The 10,767-nt window shown below is 56.8% G+C and overlaps 1 protein-coding gene and 1 pseudogene across 1 annotated transcript; one reads left to right on the top strand and one right to left on the bottom strand.

Annotated features, from left to right (window-relative positions):
* Window positions 1-2,665: 2,665 nt before the first annotated feature.
* On the top strand, window positions 2,666-4,589 carry LOC125318796 (annotated as a pseudogene).
* A 1,573-nt stretch (window positions 4,590-6,162) lies between these two features.
* On the bottom strand, window positions 6,163-8,395 carry LOC125318729 (zinc finger protein 3-like). Its single transcript, XM_048289665.1, has 3 exons — window positions 8,360-8,395; window positions 6,669-7,138; window positions 6,163-6,193 (listed from the first exon to the last, which is right to left on the bottom strand). The coding sequence occupies exons 1-3, from the start codon at window positions 8,393-8,395 to the stop codon at window positions 6,163-6,165; spliced, it is 537 nt and encodes a 178-aa protein (XP_048145622.1).
* Window positions 8,396-10,767: the final 2,372 nt, after the last annotated feature.

The raw sequence follows: 10,767 nt of genomic DNA on the forward strand, positions 1-10,767 counted from the left end.
ATACTTGGTCTGTCCCTGTTCATTTCATTGTCAGTCAGTTTGCAGTTTCCCCTCCCCTTGCTGCATTGTATACGCCTTGCCTTAGCTGCCAATCCTTGATGTACACCACCCCTTTCCCCTCGCCCTGCTAGAAAGTTCTTCCCCCCTTGAGACCCCGCCCCTTGGTCCCTTTGAATTTCTCCCCTCCCCTTTTTTTCCCTCATTGGCTAATTGTATGTCACTCCACCTGTGAACCCTCCCCTTCTCCTTCCCCACTGGTCCTGAGATTGTTGCCGCCCTTTGTCCAACCCCCCTTTAAAAAGCTGTGCAACCCCTTTTCTGGGGTCTTCGGTCCCTGCTCCCCCTGAGGACAATAAAGCCCTGGATACTCTACTGGAGTCCCCTCCTTCCTTCTTGCCTCTGCCTGCGAGTGCAAACCATTCAGCACCCTGAGAGCTTTGCCTCTTGCGGCGAGACCAGCTTCATCTTGGTCTTCGGAGCGCATCAGACCCGTCACTGCGAGTGACCGGGCAGCTCCAGCAGCGACAGTTATGTACTTGGAATCGCCGTGCTTATGCTCAGTGGCAAAAGCACAAACCCAGAAGCAAGGCAGAAAAGGGTACTTACTTTCAAGATATGCGAGATTTTTAAATTACAAATGACCAAAGAAAAAGGGGGGATTGAGAAACGGGTGATCAGTACTTAATTCGTGTAAGCACAGTTAACTATTGGGAGACAGCAAATGTTAATCACAAAAGCGGAGAAGCAGGATTTGCCCTAATCTTGTCAAGATAAGAGGAACAAGAATCTGTTTGAAACCAGCACAGAAACTGCTGAGTCACCCCACAAAGGACTGCCCGTGCTCCAGAAAGAAAGGTGAAAAGTGCATTGTGATGAAGAGTACGGATCTTCATTGGAAAGACCCGCGAGGAAGAAGAGGAGCCTTCCTCAGTGCGACCACCAGGACACACCACTCATGTGTGACACATATGCTAATGATATTAATGACGTCCAAGAACTGATTTGTATAACCACCCCTATCCCAAAGAATGTGATGAATATTCATGAATTTTACCCATAATATTGTGTTGTAGGAAGTGCCGTGTGTGTGTGTGTGTGTGTGTGTGTGTGTGTGTGTGTGTGTTTTTGGAGGAGAGACCCCCCACGTATCCGGCGCTGAATAAAGCAAATACCCACTTCTCTGACTGTCTCTGAAGTGCCTCTTGGCCCAGTTTGGGCGATTCGGGATCCCAAAAAGCTGCCAGGGATCCCAAAATCTCCAAAATCCTGTCAGGGATCCCAAAATTTCCAAAATCCTGTCAGGGATCCCAAAAACCCCATCAGGAACACCCCCAAACCTGCTGGGACATGTCCCGCATGGCGGCCAGGACTGCAGACCCCAAAATCCTGAAAGGGACCCTAAAAACCCCATCAGGGATCCCCTGGCACAGGTCCCGCATGCAACCCCAAAAACCCCCAAAAATTCATCAGGGGGTCCCATAAAGCCCTCAGGAACACCCCAGGGACCCCAAAACCTGGCTGTGACAGGTTCTGTGTGGTGGCCAGAACTGCGGACCCCAAAATCCCATCAGAGACACCCCAAAATCCTGTCTGGGACCCCCTCCCGTGTTGGGGACAGTCCTGGGGTGTCCCCCCATCCCCTCCCGGTTTGTCCCTTGTCCCCCTCCCGTGCTGGGGACAATCCGGGGGTGTCCCCCCGATCCCCTCCCGGTGCATCCCGTGTCCCCTCCCGCCTTGGGGACATTTGGGGACACCCCCGTCACCCAGGTAGCCGCACGGCCACGTCCCGGCCGATGCCCGAGGAGCAGCGGTGACAGGGACAGTGCGCGCCGGGGGGCGGCCCTGGCTGTCACCCCCCCACCCCGGGCAAAGGCTCTTAACGGGATCAGCGCTCACGTGGCATCGGGACCGGGATCAGGATCGGGATCGGGGTCAGGATCAGGGTCAGCCACCCCCGGGATCGGGGTCAGCCACCCCCGGGATCGGGATTGGGGTCCGAACCTTAGTCAGGATCGGGGTCAGGATCGGGATCAGCCGCCCCTGGGATAGAGATCGGGATCAGCCACTCCCGGGATCGGGATCGGGATCGGGATCAGCCGCCCCCGGAATCGGGGTCAGCCACTCCCGGGATCGGAATCGGGACCGGGATTAGGATGGGGGTCCGCGCCCCCGGGACGGGGGGAGATTTGGGGACATTCTTGGAGACAGCACAAAGTGTGGGGGGAGCTCGGGGGGCGGCCCCCTCTCCTGGGGACCCTAAATCCCCCCCTCCCCACCCCAGGGGACGCTGGGGACCCCAAAACTTCCCCTCCTCGAGTGGCCAGAGCGAGCTCTGCGCTCCGGGACCGGACACCGGACACCCCCCGAACCGAGCTCCGCGCTCCGGGACCGGACACCGGACACCCCCCGAACCGGGCTCCGCGCTCCGGGACCGGACACCGGACACCACGTCCAACACCTAAATACGGACCGGCCTTCTTATTTGCATAACCCCGCCCACAAGGCCGACAAACCACTGGGCAATACCAGCGTAATTTGCATGACCACGCCCACAAGCCCACACGCCACACCGAGCAGGGCCCACCTATTTTACATAACCACGCCCACCGCCTGCAAACGCACGGCGGGAAACGTTCCGCTATTTCCATAACCACGCCCACCCACGCCCACCAATCACACCGCGGTATTCTCCTTGCATTTTGCATAACCCCGCCCTCATCCTGGCCACGCCCAGCACCGGCTGCAGCCGCCGCCAGTCGCTGTTGCCTCCCAGTGCTCCCAGTAAGTGCCGTACTGGGAGGGATCGTGCTCCCAATTCCTTCCCGGTGCTCTCAGTATCGGTCCCAGTGCCGCGCGGGGCGGGGCCGCTTTGGGAACCCCCCCAGGGCACAGCGCGGCTGCTTTGGGGTGTCGGAACCTGCCCGGGCCGGGGCGGGAGCGGAGGAGCAGCGGGAGGAAGAGGAAGGAGAGAGGAGGAGGAGGAGGAGGAGGAGGAGGAGGAGGAGGAGCAGGAAAAGGAGGAGGAGGAAGAGGAGGAGCAGCAGCAGAAGCGCGCGGTTCCCCCGCCCGCCCGCTGAGGCCGCAGCTCCCCCGGCTCCGGCAGCATCTCCCCCCCGCATCCCGAGGTGAGCGGGGAGGGGGAGCTCGCCCCAAATCCATCAGGGGTCTCCGGGAGGGTTTTTTGCGGGGCAGGCGATGTTCGGAGCTTGCAGGAGCCCAAAGCTGAGCCGCAAATGGCCCTTGGGGGGGGTGTGGGGGCGATATCGGTTTTGGGGATCCCCGGGAGAGCCGAGGGGGAGCGCGGGAGCCCCGGAGTAGGGAGAGCGGAGGGGGGCGATTCCGGAGCCGGGGGACCCCCTGCAGCCTGGAGGGGTGGGGGAGGCTGGAGATGAGTGGGGTCCGGGCCCCTCGACACTGAAAGGAGCGGCGACTTCTCGAGCTGGGCTCGGGCAGCGGAACCACCAAACCCAAGGCGCTCAGGCCTTGTTTTCCCCCAGAGCAGGATTTCCCATTGCCAAGCCGTGGCCGGATGGAGGAGGAGGAGGCCGCGAAGAAGAGGAAGATGCCCCGGGAGCCCCAGGCAGGTGAGGAGGAAGTCAGTGCCCCTTTCCCTTCTCTCCTGCTCCATCTCCCAGCCCAGCATCGCCCCCGGCTGCAGGACAACCCCGCTGCCGACGCCGTCCTGCCGGGGATGGACTGGGGGGATCTCCTTCCCCTTCCCTGTGGCACGGAGGCAAATCCCATCCTCTCCTTGTCCTTCCTCCACCAGACAGGGAGCTGAGCACGGAGCCCAGAGAGAACAAATCCCAGTGGCAGAAGCTGGTGGGAGAGGCCGTTTTGAGTGGCTCCACGGGGCAGGAATCTAAGGGGGAGGAAGAGCCCCAGAGATGCTGCACAAGGAGGGGCTGCAAACACAGCCCAAGGAGGTCCAAGGAGGAAGGCGGCCGGAGATCCAGCCAGAGCTTGGAGCTGGGGGTCCATGAACAGCTTCACAATGGGGAGAAGCCCCACAAGTGCTCAAAATGTGGGAAGGGCTTCAGGTGGAAGTCCAGACTGATTGTCCACCAGAGAATCCACACCGGAGAGAGGCCCTGCGAGTGTGGGGAGTGTGGGAAGAGCTTCAGAGACAGCTCCAGTCTGATCTGCCACTGGAAAATCCACACAGGGGAGAAGCCCTACGAGTGTGGAGAGTGTGGGCAGAGCTTCAGCCAGAGCTCCAACCTGATTGTCCACCAGAGAAGTCACACAGGGGAGAGGCCCTACAAGTGTGGGGAGTGTGGGAAGAGCTTTGGCCGGAGATCCAGCCTGTGGGCACACCAGCGGACGCACACAGGGGAGAGGCCCTACGAGTGTGGGGAGTGTGGGAAGAGGTTTCCAAGGAGCTGCAGTCTCCTCAAACATGAGCAGAGTCACACACATGAGCAGAGTCGCACACGGATGAGAGGCCCTTCCGCTGCCCCGACTGCAGGAAGGGCTTCCAGCGCAACTACACCCTCATCATCCACCGGCGCATCCACACCAGGGAGAGGCCTTACGAGTGTCCCGAGTGTGGGAAGAGCTTCTCACAGAGCTCTTCCTTGACCAAACACCAACGGAGGCACCGCTAAGGGAAGCCCTGCGAGTGCCCCGAGTGCGGGAAGAGCTTCGTGCGCTGCTCCAGCTCCATCCCCCGTGGGAGGATCGGCGTTGGATGATCCCCAGTGACCCCTGTTGGGCAGAGCCCCAGAGCTCTGTGGTGCTGGTGATCTGTGTGGGAAGACACCAGGCTGGGGGGCTCCGCCTCTTCCTGGCTCCCAGTGGCCTTGATTTTCTTTTCATTTCTCTTTGTCCTTTCAAAACACCCAAACCCAGGGTAAAAATAAAGATGTTGAACTAAGACATGGATGGGGATGTGGGGGGATCTTCCAGGGGATACGGGGGATGCTGGCTTCAAGGGAGTTGAGGGTTCCTGGTGATTCATTAAATCTCGATATCCATGGACAAAGACCCTCTAACTAATTAAAGTTAGAAAGTGGTATGTTTATTCAGGCACCAGTGGGGGGGCATGGGAGTAGCCTCCTAAAGACATGCCAGCCAAGTACAAGGTTTCTCGTTCTCTATTTATTACTCAAAGTTTTACATCTTCTGCATATGTATGACCCCAGCACCCCCCATCCTCCGCTTTGTATTAAAATGAGATCATTGGTCTTTCACGCATGCGCAGTTTCTCTCTTGAATTGGGTCAGTGGTCCTGAAAGAGGAAGTCAGGAATGTCTTCCTCACAGTGACCTTTTTACCTCCTTGCTGTTGGCAGGCCTTCGTGACCTCTTGGCTCAGCCCAAGATCTCCTGCTTTTGATTAATTATTACGAAACCCAGGTGCTGTTCTTGGTTCTATTAGTTTCAATTTCTTTTGATGACAGTTCATTCATTTTGGTTCCTTCTATAAACAAAACTTAAAAATATAATGGCAAATAATACATCACTTAGCTCTAGCTTAGGCATCTAAGCATTAACTTATCTTTTGTTTTTCTACTTTGTGTCTTAATACAAATTTCTTCTAACTCTTAGCTAAAATTTTAACTTTTCAGAACTTTGACTCACTTAAACACCTAAGAAAGCAGCATTTCTCTCAGGTTTGCTATAGCATATGCGCAGGGGCACGCACACAGACAGAAACAATCAGGCAAGGAAGGTTCCTGTGAAAAATTGCCCTCAGAGGTCAGTGAAATCCTCACTTTGGAAGCTTTTTCCTCTCCTGCTGGGCACAGGATCAGGCCTCGAGGAGTGAGAATATTGGCCCAGGACACATCGTGGTTTGGCGATCTCCAGGTATAGCAAACCTGAAGGTTTGCTGGCTCTGAGAGGCCCCCTCAGAGGGAGATTGCTGGTCACAGCCCGTGGTGGCCCAGGAGAGCTCAAAGGGTCTCCTTTTGGGCCGCTGTTGAGAGGGTCACAAGAGAGTGGGCTTCAGCCATAATGATGTTTCATCCCGGCCACAGTTTGGGTCGGCACTTTCTCTGAAAGTGGGAGAGCAGGAATGCTATGCCATTCGGGCAAGAGGAACCTTTTCCAGGGCTGGTCATAAGGAAAGCAGGAGCTCCTCAGCAGTTCCTGGGAGCAGACAGTATTTCTGACAAGCTCGGAAAGAGCTGAGCCCAGGTGCTGTTTTCAAAGCCAAGGCCTAACAAGCGTTTCTCAGATCACAGTGCAGCCTGGAAAGGAGGAGAGGGGAATGCACCAGCACACTGGGATCCCAGGGATGTCCATGGCCTGGGGTGATGCTGGAACAATGCCAGGCACCCACCAAAGCCACTCTGTCCCTGCCCCCCGCAGCCGCACAGGGGAGAGAAAATGGAACCGAGTGTTCTTGGGATGGGATACGACTGGGAGAGATCCCTCAGCAAACACCAGCACAGGCACAACAGACTCAGCCTGGGAATTTATTACCAACCAAATCCCAGCAGCACAAGGAGAAGGCAAAGAAATCTCTCCAACACCTTCCCCCCACCCAGAGGGGATCACCCGGAACGGGGGTCACCAGGGCTCTGCCCCACGGGGGTCACTGGGGATCATCCAACGCCGATCCTCCCACGGGGGATGGAGCTGGAGCAGCGCACGAAGCTCTTCCCGCACTCGGGGCACTCGCAGGGCTTCCCTTAGTGGTGCCTCCGTTGGTGTTGGGTCAAGGAAGAGCTCTGTGAGAAGCTCTTCCCACACTCAGGACACTCGTAGGGCCTCTCCCCAGTGTGGATGCGCCGGTGGGTGACGAGGGTGGAGTTGTATTTGAAGCCCTTCCCGCAGTCGGAGCAGCGGAAGGGCCTCTCATCCGTGTGAATGCGCTGATGTCTGAGGAGATCGGAGCTGCTTGGAAACCTCTTCCCACACTCAGAACACTCGTAGGGCCTCTCCCCAGTGTGGGTGCGCTGGTGTACCCTCAGTTCGGAGATCCGGCCGAAGCTCTTCCAACAATCCAAGCACTCATAGGGCCGTTCCCCTGTGTGGACCACCTGGTGCTGGATCAGGTGGGAGATGCTGGAGAAGCCCTTCCCACATTCCCCACACTCATAGGGCCTCTCCCCTGTGTGGATCCTCTGGTGTTCCCTCAGCGGGGATTTGTAGCTGAAGCCCTTCCCACATTCCAAGCACTTGTGGGGCTTCTCCCCACCCTGAGGCTTCTCCCCCAGCTCTGAGTTCCCCCTGGATCTCCGGCCGCCTTCCCGGCACAGGGGGGCTCTTTCCTCCTTGGATCTCTCTGGGCTGCGTTTGCAGACCCTCCTCCTGCGGCATCTCCGGGGCTTTTCCTCCTCCTCCATCCGGCCACACCTTGGGAATGACAAATCCTGGTTTGGGGGAGAAACAAGGGGTGAGCGCCTTGGCCTGGGGGTTCCTTCTGCCCAAGTGCATCACCAGGCATCTTGTGTCCATAAAAACCTCCAAAACACCAAGATTCAGACCAAAAAATGCCCCCAGACATCAAGACACAGACCCAAAACTCCCAAAACATCAAGATTCAGATAAAACATCCTCCAAAATATAAACACATTCAGCCCCCACAAAAAAACCAAAGCACCAACATGGAGACCAAGAAACCTCAGAAACACCAAGATTCACCCACGGGAAAATCGTGGATCCCCCTCCCTGATCACCTGCTGGAGTGGGGGGCAACACTCCTGGGGCTGGGGGGAGGCTGCAGATACAGCGAGTGCTGGAACCTTGCGGTGCCTCCTCTTCCTGCTCCTCCTCCTCCTCCTGTGTCCCTACTCTTCCTCACACTACTCCTTCTCCTGCTGAATCCCACCTGCTGCTCCCACGTGCATCCTTTCACCATTCTGGTCTCCAGCCCTGCTCCTCCAGCCTTTCTCCTCCTCCCCCCAGGCCCAGCACCCACCCCTGGCTCGCTCTGCCCCCCAGAGCTCTCGCATCCCACAGCACCAGCAGGGATGCAGCTGCGGCAGCTCGGGCTGCGGCAGCGCTGGGCTCTCGGCCGCTCCTGGCCGCACTCGGCCCCCGCCGCAGCCACTTCTGCCAGCACAGCACGGGCCGGCCCGGCCTTGGCGCTCCCCCCCTCCCACCTCCCCAAATTCCCCTCGCGGGGGGCGCCAAGGCCGGGCCACACGGGGGCTCCAGCTGGGGAGCGCCGGGCGCTGCGGCTCTGCCTGGCAACTGCTGACTCACCAGCGCCGCGCCTTCTGATTGGCTGAGCGCTGCCTGAGGGCCGCGCCTGCACCAAGGGGGGACACCCTGCTCCAGGGGGGATGGCCCGAAAACCGGGCACCCCCAGCCAAGGAACAACAGCAACGCCTCCCTACAAACACATGCTCTCAATCTGCTCGGACACAGCCACACCGACTTGGACACAAGCAAGTGACACCACAAACCATCAGCTCCACAAAATGGTACTGATTGACACACATTGCTGCTCAGCCAAGCTCCTGCTCAATTCCTCAACTTCCAGAACAACAACAAAGCCGGAACACAACCATGGACATCGTGTCCCAAACAAAAGGGGACAATGTTGAGGCAGTTTGCACATTCTCCCAGAGCTAATTAAGGACATGGACACCCAGTGGGGGTAAAAAGGGAAGTTGAGAAGGGGTCTCAGCAACAGGGGACTGATGGTGTTGGTGTGCTGGGAAGGGATTGGTTGAAGGGAGTGTGCAGGAAAATGGTTAAGGCAAACAGCAGCAGGAGGAATCTATGTGGTAAGAAAGGAAAAGGAAGATGGAAAAGAGGAAGAGAGAAAAAAGTGTTGGGGTCCCTTCCCCCCTGCCATGGAGCCCTGGGAGAGGGGCCCTGGGGGGGAGGCACGGGGTTTCCCTGCCCCTGCTCAGCTTCATTCCCCATTGGTTGGTTTGGGTTCCCTGATAACGCCAAGGACCCTCGGGTCCCGTGACTGCAGAGTTCCTGAGCTGAGCCCCGGCCATGCGGCTGGAGAAATAAACATCTCTGAAACATCTACCACGAATCTGTCCATATATACTTCGTTTCTACGAGACTCCTGGTTTGAAATATACTTGTTGCAGTAATCCCCGCTGCGACAAACTGGTGGAGGAATACGAGCAAGATACCGATCCCTGAGGAAAATTCGTGAGTAAAATAACCACTCTAGACCTCTCTCTTCTCATCTTGGTTTGGATAGTCTCTCTGGACTATGGAAGAATCGTGGGAAATGGGGCTCTCTGAGCCACAGAAAGAAATGTATCTAGAAGTTAAAGGAATCCTTGAACAACAAAACAAAAAAGTTATGGAACCGGGAGATCTAGAACTTTTTTTTATTAACTGGCTTTTCAAAAATTTCTCCTATATTTCTCGAGAGTTACTTTTTGATATTGAACCTCCTGGATCTTGTCAGGGGTGTTTTTGGGACGAGATCTTGTGGGAAATGAAAAATCAAACAGAACATGTATTAGTGATCGAACCCTTGTGTGGATCCATGGTGGTCAGTGGAGCTATTCAAGAGCATTTATATGGTCCTATTACCCCTAAAGCAAAGGATGGCCATAGTCCCGCGGCCGAGGCCGCGCGGCTGCCATCCCTGTGGCACACGCCAGCGGAGGTGCCTGCGCTGGATGCGCCTGGCCCCCTCGGGAGCGCGCACCTTATCGCGGACCCCATCCCTGTCTCGGGGTCCCTGGCCACGCGGCCGCGAGTGAGGGAGCGATGCCGCAGGCGCCGCGGGTGCCGTGGGCCACGAGCAGCCAGGAACCGGGCATCGGCGTGGCAGGCCGCTCTGAGCACACGGCTTGGAGAGCCCTGCGGAGGGAGAAGCGGCGGTTTCCACAGCGACACGAGAGGCCACGCAGCACAGCACCGAGCCAAAACAGGGCCGCACTCAAAGCAGCGTGGAGTTGGCCGAGCAGAACCGCTCACAGGGCACGGGGCCAGCAGCGATGGCAACGCGGGGCCGTGCAGAGCCCAGACACGCGCCGGAGCAGCGCCGCTCGGAGAGCGCGGAGCAGCCGCAATGCGGGGGCCCGGCCGAGACGTCGGAGTCAGCGAGGCGGCGGCCACGCGGGACCAGCAGTCACGACGAACACGCAAGCACGTGATAGGAGGAGTTATAGCCACGAAAGTCACAGGAACTGTGAAATGGTACAATGTAAAAAACAACTATGGATTTATAACACGAGATGATACAGGGGAAGATCTATTCATCCATAGAACTGCCATTAAAACGAATAACCCTAAAAATTACCTGCAAAGTGTAGGAGATGGGGAAGTTGTACAGTTTGATGTAGTGCAAGGAAAGAAGGGTTTACAAGCAGCAAATGTTACTGGGCCTGGGGGTATTCCAGTCAAAGGCAGCCGTTATGCACAAAATTATAAACAATATCCATCCCAGCAATTTCCCTACCCACAGCCTACTTCCCCCTTTTACCCTATACCCGATATGAACCCTTTCCTAAGTTTACCTTATCCCCAGTTTATTCCTAATTCGTTTTTCACCCCATGGCTTCCCTATACAATTCCATTTCCCTACAATTCCTCTCCGATGCCGAGGGGGGGATGAAAAGGGGGAGGGAAGAAATTAAACCCTCTCCTGCCTCAGTTTCCCCACAAAAGCATGCTCAGAATGTTCTGTCTCCCTTGTGTCAGCCCTAAGATGTTCCACAGAATCTGTTTGGACATTTAAAGACTCAGGAGGGTGGCTTGTTTTGTCTTGAAACTGTTCTTGTTATGTTTATCCAGTTGTTTTCATTCTCCTTTTATTAAAATAAAATGGGTGAGATATTGAGGTCCCTTCCCCCTGCCATGGGCCCTGGCAGAGGGGCCCTGGGGGGGAGGC

The sequence above is a fragment of the Corvus hawaiiensis genome, chromosome 31 (genome assembly GCF_020740725.1).
Source record: "Corvus hawaiiensis isolate bCorHaw1 chromosome 31, bCorHaw1.pri.cur, whole genome shotgun sequence".
In the NCBI taxonomy this organism is placed as follows: Eukaryota; Metazoa; Chordata; class Aves; order Passeriformes; family Corvidae; genus Corvus; species Corvus hawaiiensis.

Coding starts and splice junctions, on each gene's coding strand:
- LOC125318729 (XM_048289665.1), bottom strand. CDS start 8,395: ATGTGTGTCAATCAGTACCATTTTGTGGAGCTGATG. Junction 7,139..8,359: donor ACCATTTTGTGGAGCTGATG/GTTTGTGGTGTC, acceptor CAGGGTGGGGAG/AAGCCCCACAAGTGCTTGGA. Junction 6,194..6,668: donor AGCTTCTCACAGAGCTCTTC/CTTGACCCAACA, acceptor CCTCCTTTCCAG/GCTGCACTGTGATCTGAGAA.